Source organism: Paramisgurnus dabryanus, chromosome 17, assembly GCF_030506205.2.
Source record: "Paramisgurnus dabryanus chromosome 17, PD_genome_1.1, whole genome shotgun sequence".
Taxonomy (NCBI): Eukaryota; Metazoa; Chordata; class Actinopteri; order Cypriniformes; family Cobitidae; genus Paramisgurnus; species Paramisgurnus dabryanus.
In genome coordinates, this window is record NC_133353.1 from 4,084,661 (window position 1) to 4,111,140 (window position 26,480).

The window sequence follows — 26,480 nt, forward strand, 5'->3', positions numbered from 1 at the left end:
ACATATTGTTTATAGTGTTAAATATTATAGCAGAATAAAAAGCTTGTGTTTATTCGTTTGCATTATGAAATTAGCATGTATGAAGATAATTTCATAATTTTTACAACGCAATGTAAACTTTATATTAAACAACAACAGCATTTGTCTTGTAAACGGATGTGAAATGATCATGTGCTGACTGTCGCGCGTCACATAGACGACAGAGTAAAGTGAGATCTGCTTAACTCAGCGGTAAGTTTAATTTCATCTCAAGTAACAAAGGGTTTGTGCTCTCTATCATTGAAAACGGGCGAGGAAACAGCACGCGCAGGGTTAATGTACTTGTGAATGCCGGCTCACAAACGCGCTGGATAGGTTTTGTATGTGTGCTTGTTGTCAATGACAGTTCTGGTCACAAACACGCTCAAGCGAGGAACGTGTGCTTGTCAATGACGGGCATTAAATCCGCGGAATTCCGCAGAGTTTTCTGCCGAAATCTGCGGGCGCGAATTCCGTTTGCGTCTGTCTATATACTCCTGCTGCTATTTAAGTTGTCACGTTATTGTTTGTAACTGTTCTGAATCATATTTTATATATATATAAGTTTGTTATTCATAAGTTGATAACCTGCAGTTTCAAACATTAAGTAAAAAAGTAATCCAGACAACCCTGTTTATGACTGTCACTGTTAATAATTTTGTGATTGAATCTCCATTACGGTGGGTTTTTGATGCGCGTGGGGGGGCGGCGCCTAGATATTCGAATATATTCGGATACATTGCATGATATTCGAAATCCGTTCGAATTTGATTTTTCTGAAAAGTGACAGCCCTAATAGATAGTGGATGTATATGTGGATAGCGAGGAGAGGAGGATAGATGGATAAACAGTGGAATAATAGATAGATGGATGGATAGAGAAATAGATGAAAGTAGGAAGGGTTAGAGGGACGTATGATGGATAAATATAGGAATGGGTGGATGGATAGTGAGATGGATGTTGCCTAAATAAAATGATGAAGGTATGGATAGAGGGAGAGATTGGTGGATAGAGAAGATGGAGGGATGAATGGATAGTGAGATGACTGATGAATTAATGGATAGATGGATGGATAATTGGATGGGTGATGGATAAACAGGATGGGTGGATGGATTAAGTAAAGGGATGAATGGGTGGATAAATAGGGTGCATGGATGAATGAAAGGATATATGAGTAATGGATGGTTGATTATGTGAACCTTATGTAAAACAAAACTTGACAAACGTAATGTCAACATTAATGTTAGTAGGAATATAATGTTCAATTATAAATCATCCAGAGAGTTTTTAGATTTAATTGTTTTGGATCGAAGAGCACTTACTGTTTCCTTGTCGTCTAATGTTCCTTAGTTTGTTATATTCTTTTATAAGGCTTTCTGTCAGGGCCTGATGGATCTTTGGTAAAGAGCCATTTTAAAGTGAAATCTGCTCTTTGCTTTTGTCAAACATTTCCTTGGCAGGCACAATGAAACGATGACTCATTAAAGCAGCAAGGAGCTTGTCTTTATATCCCATGATCTATTTTCAACATAGCGTTTTGGCTAAACCAGAACATACAGAGCTCATCAGCACTCTTGCCGACATAGCAAGACGCAACCAGAAATCACAAACTGAGTCCATTCATTCACAATAATCCCATCAGAACATTTTGGAAACCAACCCATTCTTCATCCTTAGAGCTGCGCACTACCATTTCTCCATTGGTGGAGTCCATCAATGCTTGTCTTGGTCTCTATAATATGTGAAAGCCAAGCGTTCCATGCTAATGGTCCATTAAAGGGGATGCTAGACAATGCATGTCCCCTCATTAGCTCTGCAGACTCCATCGAGCAGGAGAACGTCTGTATGCCTCATGCCCGCCAGCGCGTGACCAACTGGCTTTTGGCACAGATGGTCTCATGGATGAGTCGAATAAGACAGACTCGATGGAGGCCTGTTTCCTGCCGAGCCTTTGAACACTTGAATGTACCACAACTAAGGCGTCAGTCAGTGTCATTTTAACTTGTTACAGGAACATGCTTCTAACAGACTTTGGATTTGGTGTTGTTAAGAAGCGAGGAAGCTGTTGTCCTCATGTTGTTAGTCAGACAACACTACTCTTATCCCCCTTTTTTTTTTTATAAGAAGCTGAGAGGCTTTTACAGTTAGAGCAAATGGAAACCAAATGCAAACTTTAAATCCTATTTAGGGTTTTTAACCCTAATGTCCGTTATAAACAAGTTCCCAGCCACAATGGTTCAATGTGACAAAAGTTTGACTTACAATTGTATCATAATTCGCTCGCCTTTATGATGGTCCAAATCCCTATCTATAAGAAAGACATTTGTACTGCATGTTCTGCTTTTCGCAAAAGACGTGAACATGCAAGTTCAAGTTTTTCCACATACAGTAATATAAAGATAAGTTGATGGAAGAACGACCTGGAGAAGATCAGATTTTGAAATTGGCTGTGATCTCCTCTCTCTGGAATCTTGTCTAAAATATATGTGTACTTAGGAGTTGGATTATACTATTTCCCTGTATTTTTCACTCATTTTATTCTCATTATTTCCGTATGCAGCCAGTTAAAGCGGTCTTGGGACCTGCTCATTGTACGTGTCTCTCACATGATGTTAATTAACTTGCCCTGAACATCTGGATCGAATTCGACCCGCTCAGACCAGAAATGCATCATGGGAATGCAGGTTGCAGGAGAGCGTGGGCATTAATTGACGGTTTACATGACTAACTCTTTCTTTGCCGTGAGGAAACAAGGAGCCTCACTCCCAGAGAATTGGGAAATTAACCCCCGTTTCAGGGTCGGTGATAACCGGTGCTGATCCGTCAGGTTGGCTTTATGGGCTCTGACTTTATATGTCAACTGTGCCACTGTGTAAATGCTTAGACCTTGCTTAAAAGTAAAAACAAATATTAAAAGAACAATATAATTGCATCTGAATATATCAACATGGGCTTTAATTTATGTTTAAAAATAAGTGTTTAGTATGCAGTGTCTTGTAATATGTTTCCATGTGTACTTCTACAGGATGAGCTGGACCTCACAGAGAAACATAGAGAAGCCATGTTTGCCCTTCCCGCAGAGAAGAAATGGCAAATTTACTGTAGCAAGAAAAAGGTAAGACCTGCCATTTATAGTCAACTGTACAGTGGTGGAGCTAACATTAACATGCAGTCTGAGAAAACTAGTAAAAAAAGCTTTTCTAATTTGAGGAATTTGAGTAAACAATTAAGTGAAATAATATACATAAACTTCAAAAACTATAAATTTTTGGGTTTTTCCTTGCCTAGACCACAAAACCAGTAATAAGGGTCAATTTATTTTTAAACATCATCTGAAAGCTGAATAAGTAAGCTTTCTATTGATGTGTGGTTTGTTAGGATAATATTTGGTTTAGATACAACTGTGTGTAAATCTGTAATCTGAAGGTGCCAAAAAAATGAAATATTGAGAAAATCGCCTTTTTAAAGTTATCCAAATAAAGTCCTAAGCAACACATTTTATAAATGATAAAAACATTTTTTATATATTTTTGGGAGGAAATGTATAATGTCTTCATGGAACTTGATCTTTAATTTATTATCCTTAGGATTTTTGGGAAAATATACCTGTGCAACATGACTGGTTTTGTGGTTCAGGGTCACATTTGAGAATCATACAAAAAACATCAGTGAAAGCAATAATGTCTATGATTTATGGAGTTGGGAAATGCTTTTATCCAAATCGTATGTGATCCTGGGATTGAACCCTTTAGTACTGGTAATGCAATGCACTACCAGTTAAGCTATAGAGACAAACTTTATACATTTGTTTCCTTATGATCTTAAAGTAGTGAATGTGTGACCTTAACCCTGGAGAACCCAAGAAGATTTTGGATAGCAGCAATTAACTCCAGGGTTAAAATAATGAAATCTAATATATTTATTAATTTCTTGTCAGAACCTCTTTTTGTTGTACGTTAGGGATGGGACAGTTAGAAAATTTCATATCATGATTACAGTGACCAAAGTTATCACGGTTATCAATATTATCATGGTTTTCTTAAATTGAGATGGAAATGTACAAAAAGAACTGATACACACACTGAAAACATTTGAACAAGTTTTATTTTTGAAAATCAGCAAACAACAAATACAATTGGCAGCTATATGCACTTTTTTAAGCAAAAACATTAAATCAGGGGTGTCCAACCTATTTTGTGTGGCAATCTACTTTTAAAATGATAAAGCCGAAAAGACCTACCTGCTAAAAACATTTTTTTTTTAACTAAACACTGTTACATTTTTTAATAACACTTTAAATGTGTGTTAGGAGGACTATCTCTACGTTGAATTTAGGGCTGTCACCATTACTCCATTCTTTTTGAGGAGTTAAAAAAATCCTTGAGTAGTACATGCCGAGTACTTCTTATAGCGGAATAGCGGAGATGCGGTTTTGATGAAATAAACTAGAAAATTACAACATTATCAGAAGCATCTGTCTGTCTCTCGTTCGGTCGGTCGATCGGTCGATCGCGCGCACATACACCGTGCATGTAGCTCAACTCCTGCATGAAGGCAAGAATGTGCATCAAAATTTCTTAAGTTAGACAACTCCGCTGCAGCGGGCAGGCATAAGATTTATGAAAGCACACTTGAGAAGAAATGCGCAGCAACGCAAAAGACTTGTTTCTAAGACCATAATGCCAATTTGGCGCTTTGTTTTCCGAAGCTTTTGGAGGCGTGGAGCAGCATACACAGTTATTAACTTAGGTGCGATCTACCGGCATTGCATTTGCGATCGACTGGTCGTATTGGACACCCCTGCATTAAATGAACATTAACAAATGCACACATAAGCAACGCATTAAAACACAGTGCATCTGTTACTGCCTTCCGCTAGCCTTCTCGTGCAAAAACCAATGTTGCAACCGTGCGCCTGCGTCAAGCTGGTTCTGGCTGGACAGGATTTACCGCGAGTTTTCAAAATCACGGTAATCAAACACGGTTGTTATGATAATTACATTTTAAACAATAATACTAACCGTCAGGACATTTTATCATGGTTAATCGTGAAACCGGTAATCGTCCCATCCATATTGTACGTTTTGGAAAACGTATTGTTTCTTTCCAGTGGAGGGTTGCATAAACATAGCCATGAAGTTTAATGGGGCGTACACACCAAATGCGAATTCAACGATTTGCACAAGTAGATTACATACAAAATCAATGCAAAGAAACGAATAGACATGAACTAGCGTGGGACGATGCAAATGATGCCAATTGTGCGCCGCGACTGCCGCAAAAACATGCGCTATTCGCCTCAAACTCATCTTCGCACAAGTTGAAAATATGTAACTTCAGCGGAAAATTTGCATGTTAAAAAGTTAAATCTCGCGAGTTATCTAGAGTGAGGAACGCAATGCAGTATAAGACTGCGTCTTAAGAACCAATTAGCAATTGGTTAGGGCGTATCAGTCTTACTATATTTGTATTTAAATTAGACCTTTTTATGTAACATACTTAAACAGTTATGATCAGTCTTGATTTATAACTAACTTTTAAGACTAGTCTTAGAAATGTATGCAACCCGCCACTGGTTTAAATGAAATACATTTTTTATTTTCATTACTGATGTTTAGAATCATCCTCACATTCAAAATCTTTTTCTGTACAACTATCCAGTTTTTTTCCTTCAGTCCAGTGTTTGGAAAGATCTGCATGTAAAGTGTGTTTGTCAGGGTTTCGTCCTTGCATAGCCATTTCCTTACACATTTCTGTTTCCTGCAAACTTCTTTCATCTGTCTTCACCAAAAAAAACGTGAAGCAGACCAGACCGGCTGAATGTACTAACACGGCTCGACCATACTGTGTATCCCCAAAAAAGGACATAACGTAAACAGTTCAGTCTATTCCCACATGCTCCGGCACATGCTTGGCTTTGGGACAGGGAGATGGTTATGAGCGCAGGGGTTTATTTTCACAGTATGTGCGATTTGGGTTCGTGGAGTGAGAGCGAACAGATCCCAGGCTACACTGACACACTCTGTAAACCTACATTTATAGAAGGCATGAACTGAAGAGTGAAACAAACAGCAGTGCTCTAGGGTTTCTCTGAGACCAGTTACCTGCTCATTACCCACCAGGGATCCTTTCTTCAGTTGCTGGTTTATTGTCCTCCAAACCATTAAAAAACAGAGTCCTGTCAATCATTAAGATGTCATTGATTAAGACCCTTCACACATATATATATATATATATATATATATATATATATATATATATATATATATATATATATATATATATATATATATATATATATATATATATATATATATATATATATATATATATATATATATATATATATATACAAACAAACATCTGCGTTGGTTTGCTTGCAAAGCTTTCGTTTCAGAAACGTTTATACGGTGGTGGTGGTGAGGCAATAAAAGAGGGAATTATGTTTCTCTGGGTTGCGGATTTCTAGACATACTGGGCACAGACTTTCGGAATAAATAATAGCTAGATATATTGAAGAATTTATAAAAAAAGTGTTCTGTAATGAATTAGCATATAAGACTGAGGAAGTTTACAGGTAAACAGAAACGTTTGGTCACATGACAATCATTAATATTGTCTTGAATCTTTCCGTATCTGTCTGTTATTGCAGCTTTAACCCCTGTAGACAAAAGGATAATTTTTAAGTTTTAAACTTTGCTGGTAGAAAAACAAGTATGCAGTGTTATCCCAGCTCAATAAAACACAGAACGGAGCGTGTTAGTCAGATACACCTGCGAGTGCTAAACTAGATCTCCTCTCGATGGATTTCTGGAGTTCAAGCAACACATGGGCACTTTAACTGCTATCAAGATGTTGAGTTCAAAGTTCATTTGAATGTTTGGTATGAAGTACCTCTCACCCTTACGATCCAAAATACTTTGTTACATTTCATAATTGCTTAATAGTGTTATAAAACGACGGGCGTACTTATTAAAGAGATTCCTGGAAGCTTATCGTTCAAGTCGTCTCATGTGGCGTCCATTAATGCTACAATGAAACTCCCAAGACATTCCCAATTCCAAACTTACCCGGGCCAGCACAAGTCGATCTCCCTTCAAACGTGGGAGCAGCTGTATATTATAGACACTTGAGTATAACGCTAAACACTGCGGTATTGTTTCCCAACCCCGGCTTTGTATTAAAAGCTTTAAAGAATTAGTTACTCTGGGAAAAGCAAAGTTGTAGCCTTTTAAGCTTTTGCCAGAGTTTGAATTTTGAGCTGAACTTTAGGAGCGCTGTAGTCCCAGAGCTTTGAGTCTTGTCATGCCTGTTACATGAAAGCAGACGCGAGGAAGGTGTCAGCTGTGAACGCATAGACATGAAACAGTATCCGTTCGCAGGCGTGTTTGGACGGTTGGACGTGATTTGTGGGAATCGCAGCGATCAGATGAGTTGTGTTCTCACACCAGAGGATGTGAAAGGACATGAGAACATGAACTGGTTGTACTAGGAGGTCTGTGTCGGTTTGGAGGACAGCAGGTTGATGTTTGTGTGTCAGACGATTGATTTAAAGGCACAGCTCACCCAAACAGTCATAATTCATTCACTTTTATGTTGTGTTAAACTTGGAGGATTTATTGGAGTACATAAAGGTGTTAGACTTGTGAGCCTGCCTGAAATTCGGGTTAAAGTGTAGAGCTGTCAAACGATTAATCACGATTAATTGTATACAAAATAAACGTTTTCATTTGCATAATATGTGTGTGTGTGTGTGTGTGTATATTTATATATAAAAAATTTTTAATTAATATATAATATAAAATATATAAATAAATGTATATTTACATGTAATTGTCTCTTTTAATGTGTATTTATATATACAAAATAATTAAACACAGTACACACACATATATACACACCCAAACCTTTATTTTGTTAATGATTAATCGCGATTAATTGCATACATAATATAAGTTTTCTTTTGCATAATATATGTGTATTATGTGTATATAAAAACACACACATACATGTATACATTTAAGAAATGTTTTATGTATATATTTTTTTAATGAATATATATACAATATAAAATATTTAAATAAATAAATATTTACATGTAATCGCGATTAATCGTTTGTCAGCTTTACTAAATTGTCATAATCTAATTGCATCAAAGTTTGACATGACCTCACTCATTTAATACTAAAGCTATAAAGAGGTTATATTTTCTTTACATTATGTAGGATGATTTTATGTAGAAAAAGTAAATCACAAAAACAGTCACAAACTGCGTCACACATATTAAGCTTCAAATTTGATTAATGATTTAGCAACTACTACATTATTATTGTTTCAGAACACTTTCAGTATCTAATCTGAATTTTAACTTTTTTTCAGGAACAAGAAGAAAATAAGGGGGCGACCAGCTGGCCTGAATTCTACATCGATCAGATCAATTCGATGGCTGCTGTGAGTTGCATACAATACTGAGATAAATAAACAGTACATACTGTACATTTCCCTGGAACACTCGTTTCTGTGTTTACCCTGAGGATATGCGAGGCACTTAGTCAAGAGGGGGCTGTAAACTCACAGATGTTGCCCTTGAGGAAGTTGTTGGGGGGTGTTTACAAAATGGCATTAACATTAGTAAACGATCGTAAATTTTTCATAGGGGAAAGAGCATTAGGTTCGTCAAAAACTAGCGAGATAATCAGTAAAGCTGTAAATTCCTTCACACGGACTATAGACATCTTTCAGTGTGAGAGAGTAAAACACTGCGGTTGAGCCCTGGAGGTCTTGTGTGAGTATTATGATGTGTAGAAAACAGCAGGTGATTTATATTTGCTTGTGAAGGGGTGATTGAAGGTTCGCACACAGGCAACATGGGAGCATCACTAGGAGAGCTGTTAGTGATTAATCAATTAATTGATTAGTTGTCATTAATAATTTAAAAGTGCTGTAGAATGTAAAACTGTATTTAATAAGATGATTAATGACAGTTCTGAGACATATTGTGAGCCTTAAACGCTATTGTTTCATCCTTCTAATGTAAACCTCTTGCATGCAAAAAGACTGCTGGAAAACAGGCCACCGACTGTGATCAATGTTGTTACAATCCTAAAAACAAAGTTGTGACTGCTGAGTTAGCGCTATGTGCTAGTTAATTAATTAATAATGTTAAAACCCGTCTCTTTTTTGCTCTTAAAGCCACATAGCTTTTTTGTAAATATTAGAGAAAATTTTTACGTATTATTTTAATGCATTATTTGGCACCTTTAATAGATCAAGCTTATCAACAAATAAACAACATATAACATCCAAAATATTTTACTACACACACTAAAAAGTCTAATGGAGAAATTAATATGCATGTTTGTTTTTATATAAAAATTTATAATTAACTTTTTCACCTTCAGCATTTTTTTTTTTTAAGTTGCCAGCGCCAGCAAAATTTAAACATACATTTCCAGACAATGTTCTTCTTTAAATATATAAACATATAATATGAAATAAAAAGAACAGACCCTCTGCTTTCAAACTAAAAAAAAGTTTGATCCTGCCTTCATTAGTTCTCTTTTTATTACCTCTCAAATATGGTTAGGTTTTTTTTAAAACACAAAAGTTTGAGCAAAAAGCTGAGATAAATGCATTTTTGTGAAGGACTTTTGATAGAGATCAGATTCAGAGCGATCCTCAAAACCTACACGGACATGCAGCTGTTTCATCTAGGGCGATACTTTCGGGTTTTATACATAAAGGAAGCGCACCACCTGGTGGATAATAGCGGTATTACGGATTGCCGGAAAAACTTGTCATTGGCAGGGAAGCTTTTTCTCTTAATTGATGAGATAACTCTGTTAATGGTAATAAATTATTGGAAAAATTTAATTAACCATGTTTACATGTAAATTTAAACATTTTCATAATTTTGAGTTTGAAGGAATAGTTCACGCAAATATAAAAAAATCGCTGATAATTTACCCTCATGCCATACTAGATGTATATTACTTACTTTCTTGAGCCATGTTTTTTTCATATATGTGACCCTGCACCACAAAACCAGTCATAAGGGTCATTTTTTTTAAAATTGGAATTTATACTCATACATATTGCATTTAAAATTGTCCAAATGAAATCCTGAGCAACTGCATCCACTCACAAAAAAAAGTTTTGATATATTTACAATAGGAAATATACAAAATGCCTTAACTTTATTGAATATACTTTATATATCCTAATGATTTTTGGCATAAAAGAAAAATCGATAATTTTGACCCATACAATGTAGCTATTGCTACAAATATACTAAGACTGGTTTTAAGGGTCACGTGTGTATCTCAACCTGATGAAGCTGAAGAAAGGAAGTGATCTGGCATGGCATGAAATTTTGGTTAATTTTGAAGTTAAATTTGAAGTTATGAATTTTGTTTTTATTTAGTTTTTAACTTTTGTAGCACAATGGTCAAATGTTGTATCTGTGCTTCATAAATAAGTTAATGGAAAATTCTGTCATTAAGATGAAATGATAGAAATGATAGAAACTTGTATCATTTCAACAAATGCTCATTTCTTAAGCATTTATATTTTCATTTTTGTTAAAAATGTGTTGCATGTCCATGTTGTTTGGAATTGAACATTATTAGTGATTATTTCATTAATTATCGTGCGTCGTTATTTGAAAGCTTTACTGTAAAAAATGTCAAATCATTATTTATATATATATTTTTTCAACTTATCACAAGTCAAAACTTAAAATAATAGCTTAAATTCACTTGCAAAACCGAGTTTTTTTAACATGCTGCATTTTTACAGTGATCAGTTTATGGAAATATCTCTTATGTTAAATATCTCTACCAGAGGAAGACCCTGCTGGCCCTTGAAAAAGAGGATGAGGAGGAGAGAAATAAAACGATAGAGGGCTTAAAAACAGCTCTACGGACACAGCCAATGAGGTACTATCTATCACACCCACATTTTCTTACCCACCTGTAAAATGTGTTCCAGTGGGTCATTTCATGATGGTCTGATTGCTCTGATTAAGCACTTTACACGCAGCAGTGTGCAAATGGAGTCTGTCTCTCTCAATGTCTAAGAGCATCATTAATACAGTACTGTAGGTGTCTTTCCACGGTATTGGATGTCAGCCTGATCTCCTGCACTAATTCATCGCCTCGCTAATAGCCATACAGCTGTTTAGCTTCCCAGAAGGAGTCTGTGTCTTATCATAACACCCCATTATTTATCACAGGCAGCACTAATTCCCTTGCCTAAAGGATTTTTTAATGAGGCTGTTAGATCAGCATCACCACTTGAACCTTTTACAGTTTAGAGGTCAGAGGATTTGCCATGTGACACTCTTTCTCCTTCTGTAGAGTCTGTAAATGTAGCTTGACTCCTTTAAATGAAGCTTGACTTGATTTTTATGAAATGAAATGCATGCACACAAACTCATCATGTTACTGCTGCATGCAATGATTAGGAATTTGTTTTCGCCGTCCCTGTGAAGAATGCGGTTTACGTTGCCAGGAATAGCATTTTGCTTGGCCGTGCATCGCGGTGGTTAACCCCCTTAGTAACTTTTCTCATGCAGTCAATTATCTGAAGCTACAACAGAAACACTGCCTAAAAATGAGGATGGTTTAGTTTAAATAATGTCTATAAATTTGGCCTCACCTTTGCTTTGCTCCTCAGGTTTGTCACACGCTTCATAGACCTCGATGGGCTGACGTGCGTCTTAAACTTTCTGAAAACGATGGACTACGAGACCACGGAGTCTCAGATCCACACCTCGCTGATTGGCTGCATCAAAGCCCTGATGAACAACTCTCAGGGGCGCGCACACGTACTCGCCCATGCTGAAAGCATCAACATCATCGCTCAGAGCTTAGCAACCGAGAACATTAAGACCAAAGTGGCGGTTCTCGAAATCATGGGCGCAGTGTGTTTAGTGCCTGGAGGTCACAGAAAAATCCTCGAAGCCATGTTGCACTATCAGAAGTTCGCCTGTGAGCGGACGCGATTTCAGGTACACAACAATTGCTTTGTCTTAGATCTCATGGCATCAAGATCTTGCTTCAACATAGCTGGTTATTCAACAAATGTTCTCATTGGCTGTGGCTAATATGGACAGAAACATTACTTGAAATTGTCCCACCATGCTGGGTGTTGACTACATGTGGACGAACTTGTGACGCTTTTCCATTGCATAGTACCCCACGGTTTGGTTTGGTTTGGTTTGGGTCAGGTCGGGTCAGCTCACCACACTTTGGCTTGGTTAGCTTTTCCATCGAATTTAGCAATGCTGCGTTCAGACAAGCCGCGGTAGAGGCGTCAAGTAGGGATGTCAATTTATGCAATTTCCCATATTCGATGATCATTTAAATTAACGATCAATCAATCGAATAATCGTTAACAGTAATAGTGCAATAAGCTTTCACTGCAGTGGCATATAGCCAATGACATAAAAGTGTGCATAAAAACGACAGTTTCCTCACGCAAATTAAAATATTTTATTTTTTCTAAATAACATGCTAGTGGGATTGTAAAATGAGTCAATGTAGTTGTTGTTTTGATAAAATCATCAATTTAAACTTATCTCGTAATGAAATATAATGACTAATAGACACAGTGTATAACTCCGCCTCACATGAGCACTCTGCAACAGACGCATGAAAGTCCATGTCAAAATAACAGTTTTATTATCATCAAGTGTTATTTATCAAGTTGTTTACCTCGCTTTCCGAGTCGTTGATACAATGTTTGTAATTATATCCAAGAAGCACACGAAGGGCACTTTTCTCGTCGTCACCTCAGCTTAGACGTACTTTCAGCAAAGATGCTTATATTACGGAGATGGCAACCTTCCATTAGAAAACACGCAGCGCCTCAGCCAGTCAATAATGATGATCAGTGATATATGTTGCGGGCATTCAGGTTGTAACGACAGTCAGTTACAGTTTACATTTGACAGTTTTTTGCCATAATTTAAGATAACATTTTAATCTGTTCATTAAAAACGGCTTCTGGTCTCCTTCTCTGTATATAGCAGCGTTGCTATGCTAATCTTGCAGGCTTCCCTGAATAGGGTCTTTGCTTTCAGTATCCTAAACGTATTTGCATTTTCTGCGTCGGACCCTCTCAGATCCACTGCGGATGTAATTTCGTTGCGTTGGCAGCCAGCCAGCCTCGTCTCGCATGACGTTAAAAAGCACATGCATGTGCTTGGCATCGAGCATCGTTGTGATCATAGCTAGTAGTTTAACTTTTACGCGCTCGCTTAATTTTTTTTCTCCGACTGTATGTGTTTTGCGCAGGCGCCACACACACGTGCATGATCTTGTTTTTCAACAATCGTTAAGTTTTATTGAGTAAATTCTTATCGACAATTAATCGAAGATCGATTAATTGTTAACATCCCTAGCGTCAAGCGCAAGTGATTTCAATGTTAAGTCAATGTAAAGACGCGTTGACGCTCGTCTGGAGATCTTGCGGCGCGAATGAGGCATTTAGCGCAGTACACGCGATTTCACCTGATTTGCGCCTCTAGTTCGCGCGAATGGCGCGAATTGAGCGTCGCCCCGGAAAAACGCACGGATTGAAAAATTTTAACTTCGATAGAAAAACGTGCCACGTAAACCAATCAGGAGCTTGCTCTAGTAGTCACGTGTTTACAGGAAGCGAGCGGAGTCGCAGAAGCCCCTCCCATGACGCAAATTTCCGTGTGAATATCTCGATGACTAGAATTTCACGCGCGGCTTTCACGCGCGAATGAAGCGAGTAAACTCAAAATGTTCAAGCGGCAAACTATACGCAGTAGACGTGAATTTGACGCCTCACAAAGTCCACACATGGCTGGTGTGAACCCATGGTAACACTTCGGAGTGGGAGGGATTATAGGCATGACATTATATTTGCACTGCCTAGTGCTGTGACATCATGCATGTAAGAGCATCATTGTACATTACCATACATTCATTTATTTTTTTAGTCCGCCACAAAAAAATTGACCACCATAAATACACCTCTGTCTTACATGACAGTTTCTGTACAATCACCCGTGGCGTTGGTCAATGGCTCCGCTGAGCCTCATTTAAGTTGCATTTATGCGGACGTGCGCGTCGCAAATGTGCCGCCATAAACAGCAAATCTGGAAAAAAATGCTATGGTGTTCCTGATTCACAACCTGTGGATGTTTTTCATCACTAAAAGGGAGTTTGGGAACTTACTGCAAAGCACAGATGACAACCGGTTTACTCGAGACAGCGCAAGCTAGCATGAAGGTAAAGCTAATCTTTTACATTAAAGCAATGATGCTGTTGTGACGTTTCTCTCAGACCAATCAGTGGTCTACAGTGTTTTCGCATCACATTTTGGTATCAGCTCGGGTCGCTTGGAACCCCGACCGAGGTGGTACTTAAAAATTATCGGGTACTACGAACTGAACCCAGTGGAAAAGCTCCCAAAAGTAAGCTGTCCCAAACTAAACTGTTAGGTAATATGTAATGGAAAAGCGCTATTGGTGGTGTCTCTCATCTCCACATGTTCTTAAAAAACATTAAGCCAGAAATATTTGAGGTCTTTCACCTTCTCCATTCTCATTATCTTCACATAGACCCTTCTGAATGACTTGGACAGGAGCACAGGCCGCTACAAAGACGAGGTGAACCTCAAGACAGCCATCATGTCCTTCATCAACGCTGTCCTCAGTCAGGGATCAGGGGAGGTAAACACCGCTTTCTCCACATCTGTGTCTCATTATCAGTCAAGTTTTTCTTTCTAACTTCCAACATTTCGTTTTAAAGACCAGTTTGGAGTTCCGAATTCATTTGCGGTATGAATTTCTGATGCTGGGCATCCAACCAGTGATTGATAAATTACGGTCCCATGAAAACGCCACGTTAGATCGGTAAGTGCTGAGACTCCATCTGTCATCTACTAATGTAGTATAGTCTTGTATAGTATAGTAAAAAGTCATCTTTTATTGTATTCCAGGCATCTGGATTTCTTTGAGATGCTAAGAAATGAAGATGAATTAGCTCTCGCAAAGCGGTTTGAGAATGTAAGCTCGCTTTCTCGATTACTTTTCTCTAAATACGCAAACTTTTGGGTGAAATGTAATTGTTTTGTTCCACTCAGGTTCATATAGACACTAAAAGTGCCACTCAGGTGTTCGAACTAATCCGGAAAAGAATTAACCACTCGGATGCCTTCCCACACTTTATGTCTGTCTTACAGCACTGCCTGCACATGCCCTGTAAGTGACGAAACCCTTTCTTCTTCTTAAAGGAAAACACCACAGTTTTTCAATATTTTACTATGTTCTTACCTCAACTTGGACAAATTAATACATGCCTATCTTTTTTTCAATGCATGCACTTTTAATCTTTGTACAGCGCCTCGTGAACGTGTTGGCATTTAGCTTAGCCCCATTTATTCATATGGCTCCAAACAGGGATGAATTTAGAAGCCACCACACACTTCCATGTTTTCCCTATTTAAAGACTATTACATTAGTAGTTATACGAGTAAGTATGGTGGCACAAAATAAAACTTTTGTTTGGAGCCATAGGAATGAATGGGGCTAGGCTAAATGCTAACACATTCAAGAAGTGCTGTACAAAGATGAAAGATTATGTACAAAGATTATGTGTTATTTAGTGCTGCAAAGGATCTATACGGATCACGACCCACTGTTCGGCTCGCATGAGATTCGCGGAAAAATCTTTAAATAGGGAGAATTTAAATAGGGAAAGTTTATCATTTGCACGTGTTTCAAAGGTTTGCAAATGTTAACATTCAAGTAATTTTTTTTTAACAATTTAACCACAAAAAGGCGTTAAATTGAGCAGTTTACTTTATGCACAAACCCACATGTGGTTAAATGTGTCTGGTCCAGCCCAGTGATCATCCTTCAAAGATCAGCAGATTCAGAACTCTTAATGTGTAAACTTTAGAGAGTTGCGTCACTGTATCTCATACTGTAGTGTATTAAAATACATTTGGCTAATTGAGCAATGAAAAAACAACCTAACGTTTTTATGTGGGACGACCGTTTGCACCGTTTGTAATTCGCCCTCTGTCTGTGTGTGCACGTGCGTAAGGGCACTCAATAGTGCACAGATGGAAAGACGTGATTCAAATAGCAAGCGAACATAAAATCTTTCTATTCTTGACAGGGCACGTACAAACAAAATGATCTCCGCAGTATTCTTTTTCTAATAAAAACATTTGTTTATGTGTAAAGTGTGTGTATAGATTAGAAGCAGAAACCAGTCTGTGCCTATTTGGTCTTAAAGAGACAGTAACCTCAATTAACCTACTTAAGTCTGTGTCATTAATGTTAATCAAACAACCCAAGGCAAAGAGAAAATAACTTCTGTAGCTCTAAAAAATAATAATTACATTTAATTAATACAATAAATACAGTGTCATTATTCATTTGATTCGATTTCTGTACCTAATGATACTTTAAGACCTTACTTAAAGGAGTATTCCATTTTCTTAAAAGAAAAATCCAGATAATTTACTCACCACCATGTCATTCAAAATGTTGATGTCTTTCTCAGTTCAGTTGAGAAGAAATTATGTTTTTTGAGGAAAACATTGCAGGATTTTTCTCATTTTAATGGACTTTAATAGAGCCCAACATTTAATACTTAACTCAACACTTAACAGTTTTTTTCAACAGAGTTTCAAAGGACTCTAAAAGATCCCAAACGAGGCATAAGGGTCTTATCTAGCGAAACAATGTCATTTTTGACAAGAAAAAAAATGCACTTTTAAACCACAACTTCTCGTCTAGATCCGGTCATGGATACGTCATGACGTCAAGAGGTCACAGAGGACGAACGCGAAACTCCGCCCCAGTGTTTACAAGTGTGTTGAAAGAGGACCGTTCCTACGTTGTTGTATGTCAACTAATTAATGTCTTTGTGTCAGTTTATTGTTTACAATGGTCCGCAAATGTGCGTTTTATATATGTAACACAGTGTTTCCCACAGATCTGAAATTTACTTGTGGTGGTAGCTGGTGAAAAGGGCAATCATTATTATCCACCGACAAAAAATGGTCTACTATACATGTAACAAAGAACTAATAATGTGTGACACAACACAATACTTTGATTTATAAAACATTCATATTAATTTCACATTATAGTTCATTAATTGCAGTTCATTTTGCCATAAACAAAGCTGACACTGTTTGTCAAAGCACCACGAAAACACTTTATGTTTTTGCACTGATATATGAAGCAATTTGATGACCCCTTTTATCAAACTCAATTATATACAATGTATACTATAGCCTATATAGACAGTACAGGTCTATAGATTATAAATGTGACTGATGTTATAATGGTAATAATTTCTATTAAATAGGAACTTTTACTGCTTTTGCGTTTTTTATATCCTGAGTCAGCTAGAGCTTTGCTCATTCAGTATTAGCACTGCTTTTTGCTACAATCTCTGTGCAAACTGTTTAGATTTTAGTAAAGATTTTGTCTATTAATAGTAAGATTATTAAAAAATGGGATAAAGAAAATGAAGCGGCGCGTGGTCGTGACAAGAGCCAGTTGCTATCGCCATAGAAACCGGAGGCACGCTGAAACAAAACTCGAGCTTTAGCGCGGTAGCGCTCACGGCCTTCTCCGATCGACTCGGGTTTTACACACAATATTAATCAGACTTGGGACCCGAAGTAATGAACTAGGACCGACCCGGACCCATCTGACCATTTAAAATATAAACCCGGAACCGTACGGGTCCCGCGTCCTCAGTGAAGAAAGACCTCTAATGGTAAAACTCTGCTCAAGTTCAGAAACATGAAAGGATACAATGTGACACTGAGGTTGCTTCGCGTCGCAATAGTATATTCCTGCACAACCGGAGGCTGCAGTTTTATGACCGCAGTTTTATGACCGCAGTTCTATGACCCTACGTTTTTGTGACAGCGCCACCTACCGAACTTCCGCAGTTCTGGGCCCCTGGTGGTTTAGTTTGTAATAACGTTTGTACATAATTATATCAATATAGTAATCTCACTACTATTTCTAATATGATATGTGAGAGGTTGTTTTGTAGGTATATAGCTCATTAACGTGTCAGCTCCGTACATTTTGTCTATTCTGAATGTGCTGCTGCTCAGCTTACTCAAACACATTTATTTTTGTACATTGATTTATTTTATTAAAAGACCATTTATTTATATCCCGCCGTAAATGTATGTCATCGTGGGATGGCAGCTCCGGTGTTTTGTCGAAGTCTGTTCCCCATATTTTTCCCTTCAGTGTAGTGTTTTTATGGCGTTCTTATCACGTTATAGGTTTTATTATTTATATATTTAAAGTTTTAATGGCTACTGAGATGTATATGTGTGCATTTCTGTAATGCATCTGTATTGTTCTTAATGGTAAATCAATTATTTTTACAGTATGAATCATATTATATGTATAATATTTATTTAATTATGTATGCAAACATTACAACCAGTAAAGGGAAAAAAAAGAAAAAGACAGGCTTTATTGTAAAAGAAATACCCTAATAGAAAACTATCAAATGTATGAAATATTTAATAAAATGTATTATAAAATACATGATATGCCTTTTTAGTATAACCAATTCAAATCTTTAATCTTTCTAAATGTAACGTGATGAAAACGCTATAGGGGGAACTGAGTTCGACACAACACCGGCTTCCCGCATACAGGATTTTGCCGTCTGGCCGCGAAGAGATGAGCATAATCTCCTGCCCTGACTGCAGATGGGAGAGACTCTGCGCTGCACGAGGCCGCCTGTGAGTGCTTTGGTATGGGGGTGGAGCCCACGGAAGGAGCGGTAGCTGCTCGTTGAGAAGACTGAATGATAAGTGCTTTCAAGTCAAAGTCTCCAAAAAGTCTCCAACAATGCCAGAAAAAGTAGCTAGATTTGTCGCTAATAAGTCGCTAAAGGGGTCTGAAAAGTCGCTAAATCTAGCGACAAAGTCGCCAAGTTCGCAACACTGCCAGTTCGATAGTTGGCGCTGTCACAAAAACGTAGGGTCATAGAACTGCGGTCATAAAACTGCGGTCATAAAACTGCAGCTTCCAGTTGTGCAGGAATACCCTTCTCTCGCGTCGCGCCCAATTCATTGAGAAACAGAGAGCACGTGAACGGACACTCAACCGGAGAGACACAACGTGCTTGCACGCAAAATGAAGCCAACTTAGATGCTATAAACACATGCACATAAGCATATGCGACCATTTTGGTCGCAGTGTGTTCCCTGGCTGCTCCGTATGTGCTGCTGCAGTTGATCCAGTTTGCCGCGCTGGATGATGAGTTTATGACGCGTGCATCATCTTCACGGTCACCCGACCCCCACCTCTCTCTCGCGCTCTCTCTCTCGCGCTCTCTCTCTCGCGCTCTCTCTCTCGCGCGCTCTCTCGCTCTCTCTCTCCAAAACACGGGTCATCCAGTCGAGTTCAGAAAATAAGGAAATTCGTAAAGTGATTTTTTTTTACATGGGCTGGTCGCAATTTACCTGGGCGCAGCGCCCAAGTAGAGCCTATGTATGGGAAACACTGTGTAACACGTGACCTCCCTACGTCACTACGCATTTACGTTAGGTCACGCTGGACCGGACCTAGACGAAAAGTTGTGGTTTAAAAGAGCATTTTTTTTTTACATGACAATCGTTTCGCTAGTTAAGACCCTTATGCCTTGTTTGGGATCGTTTATAGTCCTTTTGAAACTCCGTTGAAAAAAACTGTTAAGTGTTGAGTTAAGTATTAAATGTTGGGCTCTATTAAAGTCCATTAAAATTAGAAAAATCCTGCAATGTTGTGACTGGCCAATCAGAATCAAGCATTCAAATGTGCCGTGTAATAAAATTAAATAACATTTTAAATAAATGAACTTCAGATGTTAATGGTTTTGGTGTTCATGGTAACGGTTAATGGAACCATACAGACAGAAATGGTTTTTCTATGGCATTGTGTGGCACCTTTATTTTTAACGTTTTTTTTTTTAAGTTTACCGTAGTACATCATCTCTCAAAGGTGGGCAATAGGAACATTAAATGTGGGGCGTGACAAACGAGTGATCTCTATAAATTCCTTTATTTATTGACCATACGCTCAAAACTACACATTTAAATATAAGCATAACTTAAAACAATATCAGAGTTTAAAGAAAATGTCACCCGGAACCATAGCGTACAAGAATGAATTAACATCAGAATGTTAACTGAAACTTTAATGTGGAGAGCAAACACGGTTACATTTGGACGTTTATTTTCTCTATTCAAAGTGTTTAATGCTGTTGTGTTTTAAAATATGATGTGATTTAAATAAATTTCAACAGTTAAACTTTTAAATTTTAAACAGTTAAAAAGGACTAAAGCCTAGATGATTACTATTTTGGTGGGGCGATTGGGGACCGGTGGGGCTCAGAGCCCTTATCTACATACAAAGTTGGGAATGGCAGAAAAAGTTTGAGAAACCGCCGTAGTATCACAATAGCCTTTGGTTTTTGATATGGTTTTTGATATGGCTGTGTAGTGTGTTCTGGATCATTCATTTCTGCTCTTTGCTCGCAGATAAACGAAACGGGAACACGGTTCATTACTGGCTCCTTCTCGACCGGATCGTCCAGCAGATCGTCCTACAGAACGAAAAAGGTCATGACCCTGATGTGGCACCTTTGGAGAACTTCAACGTGAAGAACGTGGTGCGAATGTGAGTAGAGAGTGGATGACCTCAGGATGGTCCAAGAATTCATAATAATAATAATAATAATTCATAATCCATATATAAGATTTACTCACCCTCAAGATAAGATAAATATGTCTATTATATTTAGACATACAAATTTTGAGTTATTTTAGTAAATAACTTTGCTTAGAGAACAACTTCTGATGCCCAAAAAACTGCATCCCTACTTCACAGAAGTAATCCACAAGGCTCCAAGGAATGAATAAAAGTTTTTTGTGTGTAATCAATGCAATTTTGTAAGAAAAATATCCATATTTTAAACTTTATAAACTGTAATAACTAGCTTCTGGTAACGATGCCATCTTTGACTCACGCTATTCATAAAAATCACTGCACAACGTACCCATGGCACCCAACGCTCACTACGTTAAAACTCTCTCGTAAATCACGAGTCCAAGATGGCATTACTGGAAACTAGTTATTAAAATTTTGAAAGTTTGAAATATGGATATTTTTCTTACAAAACCACATCGATTACCTGCAGAAGATCTTTATTAACCCCTTGGAGTCGTGTGGATTAATGCTGTAAAGGATGGATGCACTTTTTGGGGGTTTCAAGTCAGAAGTTGTTCCCTGATCCCTGTTTTCTACCATTATAATTATTACTAAAATAACTCCAAATGTGCTCGTCTGAAAGATTATGGTCTCGTTTTTCTTGAGGGTGAGTACATCATGGAGTAATTTTGAACTGTAGTGTGCTCCTGTGCTCTAATTTCTCATATTTAAATGTTTCTTAGTTATTAATACCCTGAGCCTATAATACTTACTTAGAAAATGAAAAATATAATCTCTCATCCATAATCCACGCGCTATTTTGAACCATGCAACGTGTTGGCCCTTATAGTATTTAATCTCTCTATATCGTATAAAGGCATCAGGCTGTTTATAGATTTTAGTGTCTTGTGGATAAAAGTCTCCACAGACCCCTCCATTGTGTTAACATGACAGTCATAGAGCTCTATGTATCTACAGACTGGGAAAATGCTTCCTTTCAGAGCTCCAAGAGTTAAAGTAAACACGTCTTTGTGTCTTCATTCAGAATGGGATTATTTAAAAGTGAGACACTGCTGTCTGGGACGGTTTTAGTGAAATACAAATAAATGCAGAATGCATATGGAAAACATTTGCGGTTTGATCTAATGTAACAGCGGCGTCCTAAATTTGGACTTGCTTTCAATTTAAAGACCTCATGGCTTAAGGGGACAGGAGCATCTTTCACCTCACCTAACATTTAACACACCAGAATTCTTTGGTTTTTACAAATGAGCTACCAGTGTATTCCTCGAATGTACTGCAACTAGCGTCTGCCAAATGCATATATGTAACTGTATACCAACACTACTCTCTCTTTAACAGGTTGGTGAATGAGAATGAAGTGAAGCAATGGAAAGAGCAAGCAGAAAAAATGAGAAAAGGTACACAGAGCCTTTTATGAGTCAAATATGAGACAAGGCGAGGATGCTATCAAATACTGAAGCTTTGTGCTGTGGTGCATTTTGATTAGTTTTTATGTTTTTCTGGCTTGAATTGCAGAACATAATGAACTTCAGCAGAAGCTGGAGAAGAAGGAGAGGGAGTGTGATGCGAAATCACAAGAGAAGGAAGATATGATGCAAACCCTCAATAAGATGAAAGAAAAACTAGAGAAGGAATGCAGTGAACACCGGTTCGCTAAACAGCAAGCGGCTGAACTGTCCGCGAGGCTTCATGAGATGAGCAATGTATGTTACATGCACACGCATCCAATAAAGGCTTGTTCCAATCCCTGATGATCTTGAAACATAAGATGCAAACTTGTTTACTTTAAAACCCGTCCTAAGATGGTTAGCAGGTCTCCAAGTCTGGCCAAGTTAGTTAGGTATGCTTTGTTGGGTTTAGGTGTGCTTCATGCACTTGTCAGTTCAGGCAACTTTTGGCTGTTCGTCTAAACAAGTGGCTAAAATGAGAGAGCTAAATCAGCCAGGTAAGTGGGTGCGCAGCTTTGGTACCAAAAATGCTGTCTGGGTAGGCAGCTTGACGGGGATTGGAACAAACAATGTTTTTAATTTCAACCCGTAGTCACACTAACATTTCGAGACACTTTTGGGTCTTTTTAGAGGACAAGTATTCCAGGGGGCCCTCCTCTAATTCCATTGGCCCCCGGTGGTGCTCCGCCTCCACCTCCAAGTGCGGCTGGACTTCCTACTCCTCCACCACCTCCAGGCGGAGTCCCGCCACCTCCTCCTCCTCCACCCGGTGGACCACCACCTCCACCAGGCATGCCAAACTTTGGTGCTCCACCTCCTCCTGGTCTCATGTCCAAGCTGAAGACGAAAAACATCCCTCAGCCGTCCAATCCGCTCAAGTCTTTCAACTGGACCAAAATCAGTGAAGTGAGTTAATGTCCATAAAGATGGATAGGGCTGCGCAATGAATTGTTTTGTTCCCTCTCTCTCTCTCTCCTATGTCCCCGTAAACCATGTTTATAGCTTAATAAACATGTCATTATAAACTATTCATGTCCCCGTAAAACACGTATACCAACCAATACACTTAAGGGGGTCGCACAACGGACGCGCAGCTCAGTGCCGCGCCACGTTGTGTCGAGTCGCGTCTAGGACAACTCGGAGATATCGTAAACCGGAAGTGCATTAAATAGCGCAAGCTTTGGCAGATAGCGTCTACTTCAAAATGCAAAATATACGTTATCAGCCAGTTTTAATCGTTATTGGTTTGGGACAAATATGATGTTATTTAATGTTAAACTATGTGAGTGGTGCTCTGTGGCGCGACAGGGATTTGAGCAACTTCCTGAGTCGTAGCTGGACGGCGCGGCGCCGGTGTGCGTATACTCATAGAAAACAATGTGTTCGTTTTTTTTTTTTTTTAACGGTGCGCCGCTGAGCTGCGCGCCCGGTGGGCGACCCCCTTTACACAATTAAATTAGGCAATTAAAATGAATCGTGTGCCGCTGGACCGATGTATATGTGTGTGGATGAATATATTTATATTACGTCATTGTTTGAGAAATGCACCCCTGATTTGTCAATTTTTATGACGTGTATCTTGTAACATATTTAGCAGACCATCCAACACAATGCTTGCTTCGTTAGATGTCTTGGATCTGTGTTGAATGCACCAAGATACGGGTCACAGCATTTACACTTACTTGAATGATCCGCACCAACTGAGCAGTAACATCAGAGTTCATTTAAATCTACATGTCAGTCATGTAGCCCTATTATTGTGTACCATAATGTGTTTATTTTTCATTTCTGTGTCTCAGAATAAACTGGATGGTACAGTGTGGCTTGAACTGGATGATGTAAATGTTTTCAAACTTTTGGACTTGGAGGATATTGAGAAAACATTCTCAGCCTACCAGAGACAACAGGTACCAAAAACCTCCTTTGCTTGAATTTCTATCTCTTGTATTTAGTCACTGTTCACACCTGCCCTTTAACATATATCCTAAACTAACCAAAACTTTCCTGCTCCTTGCTTGCCATAAAGGATTTTCTGTTCAATAACTTTAAACGGGTAAGTTTTTTTTTAATTTAGCTTGGTGGCACCTCATAGCACAGTATGAGCACTACCATGTAAATATGGTAAATGAATATGGTAATCATTTACCATTAAAGCCTTTTATAGTATAAGGCTGCAGTCACACCAAAAGCGCTTTAAACGCTTGCAAACGCAAGGCGCGACGCACTGCCTTTTTTAAAAAAAGAGCAGTGCGACGCGGCTTTTCATATTGCTAAGCAACCACCGAGTCAGCTGTCTTGTCAATCAAATATTGAAGCGTGAGCGCTCTTTTGCTGTTAACTGTCATATCAGCAGAAACTTTAAAAAGAGGACGCTTGCTCTGACCTTGTTTGAGGGTGAGAGGTGCACAAACACGCAGGAGAGAGTGAGCGAGTGGAGTCCGGTTCTTCAAAGCAACTGTAAACTTCCCTGACCACAACGTAAGGCCCGCCTCTCCCCTCATTCGATTGGACAATGGAAAGACACGAATGACGTCGGGCGCTTCTCCGCTCTCAGCGCTCCTTCAAAAACGCGTGCGCGGCAGGCGGCAAAACACCGCAAGGCGCTCGGCGCGCATAAACAGCGCGCAAACGCGCCCTGCCCATAGAATATCATTCAAAAAAGGCGCCTGCAACTGCCATAAACGCTATTGGTGTGACTGGCCCCTAACTTGGTAAGCTTTTGAACCAAATAACCTGTTTCAGTTTAATAGCATACATTTCAAAACGTCTCTGTTTGTAATTAGTTCAGTCGGTTATGTGGCATGCGGTCAGTTTTGCATGCAGCTGGAGTTTATACAACAGTAAAGAAGACAGATTTCCTCGAACTTAAAAACAAATATCCCCCATGTTCTTGGATCGAATCCGCTCCGCCCTTTCTCCCCCCCCCATACTTTTAGCTCACACGCTATTTATTGCAGTCTGTATTGCACATGCTTGTTTAGTGATGGGTAAATGTGTTATACCTCTGTATGTCTGGTACACTCATGTGTTATTTATCTTTTTGAGTAATTACCTTAAACTCCCCCTTCACAACCACCTGATGATTTCATGTTGCCTTAAATTGTCTTTGACATTGATGCTGACCGTAGTGTTTGTCTTTCTACAGAAAGAAACTGAAGATGACACGCTGACGTCTAAAAAGACCAGAGAACTTTCCGTCATTGACGGTCGACGTGCACAAAACTGCAACATCCTCCTTTCGAAGTGAGTGAAACGGCTTTGAAACATAATGCATCTGTTTTGCTGTTTTTCTGTTATGAGTCTCATGGGCACTGACACCATCTTTCAACAGTTAAGTTTTGTTCACAGAAATAAGTTCAAAGTTTTCTGCATGACTTCACCGTAGAACAATCCTTTATTTATTTAAGCCATCAATTTTTTTTTTCATTTTAAAGGAGGATCGTTTGTCACGGTTGACGATGTGTTTAAAACACGTTGCAGCCAAGCGTTTTATTCGGTGTCATTAATAAGATGATGCTAGCCAGGATCTTTATACGTGTATCATCACAGGTTGCCATAGCAGCAGCAAAAAACAGAGACGTCTGCGATCTCTCCCATAAGTTCACAGCTGTGGAATTCAGCTATTCCAAACTTTTCCTGCATCCATAAACATTTATTCAGGCCATATAAGAGCCTCATGCTGCTTTGGCATTACGTTTTTTTTTTTTTTTTTGATTGTTGATAATATCACACATTTATTGTAAACCACACCTGTTTCTGTGAATAGACTTGTATGAATGCAATGATCCTGCACAAACAGAGTCGGATTGTGTCTTTTGTGTTGTATGAGATCAGCAAGAAGTGTCAGGATTATATTTAATGCCAGAATGAAAATGAAGACAATTTTAGGCACTACTGTGATTTGATTTGCATTGTGAGAGTGCTTTTCAGGACAATTAAGCACATCATCCTATTATGAAGACCTTAGAAACATTATCTTCAATACTGTTACAATAAATAAAGCAAACATTTTATATGAATCTGTGAAATATAATTTTGAGATTAAGGGCCCTATTTTATCGATATAAGCGCATTGTCTATAGCCAGCGTGTCCGAATCCACTTTTGCTAATTTATCGACAGGAAAAATGGTTTGTGCGCCGAGCACATAGTCTTAAACGGTTGTTCCTATTCTCGTAATGAGTAATGGGAGTGTTTTGGGCATAACGTTCAATAAACCAATGATAGTCTCAGCTCTTATCCCCTTTAAAAGCCAGTTGCGCT

General features: G+C 38.5%; 1 protein-coding gene across 3 annotated transcripts in view; it reads left to right on the top strand.

Annotated features, from left to right (window-relative positions):
* The window catches only part of daam1a (dishevelled associated activator of morphogenesis 1a), a 71,840-nt gene that overhangs the window by 31,581 nt on the left and 13,779 nt on the right, over positions 1-26,480 (top strand). For 2 of the 3 annotated variants that reach the window (XM_073812257.1, XM_065244687.2), the window contains 15 exons: positions 3,044-3,133; positions 8,398-8,469; positions 10,861-10,955; positions 11,695-12,028; positions 14,615-14,725; positions 14,805-14,908; positions 14,995-15,061; positions 15,139-15,256; positions 20,578-20,716; positions 22,109-22,167; positions 22,286-22,473; positions 22,849-23,124; positions 24,018-24,125; positions 24,245-24,271; positions 25,364-25,461. In XM_073812257.1, coding sequence (XP_073668358.1) covers positions 3,044-3,133; positions 8,398-8,469; positions 10,861-10,955; positions 11,695-12,028; positions 14,615-14,725; positions 14,805-14,908; positions 14,995-15,061; positions 15,139-15,256; positions 20,578-20,716; positions 22,109-22,167; positions 22,286-22,473; positions 22,849-23,124; positions 24,018-24,125; positions 24,245-24,271; positions 25,364-25,461 — 1,886 coding nt within the window. The remainder of the gene's footprint in view (positions 1-3,043; positions 3,134-8,397; positions 8,470-10,860; positions 10,956-11,694; positions 12,029-14,614; positions 14,726-14,804; positions 14,909-14,994; positions 15,062-15,138; positions 15,257-20,577; positions 20,717-22,108; positions 22,168-22,285; positions 22,474-22,848; positions 23,125-24,017; positions 24,126-24,244; positions 24,272-25,363; positions 25,462-26,480) is intronic. The other variant, XM_073812258.1, reaches the window with a different exon arrangement.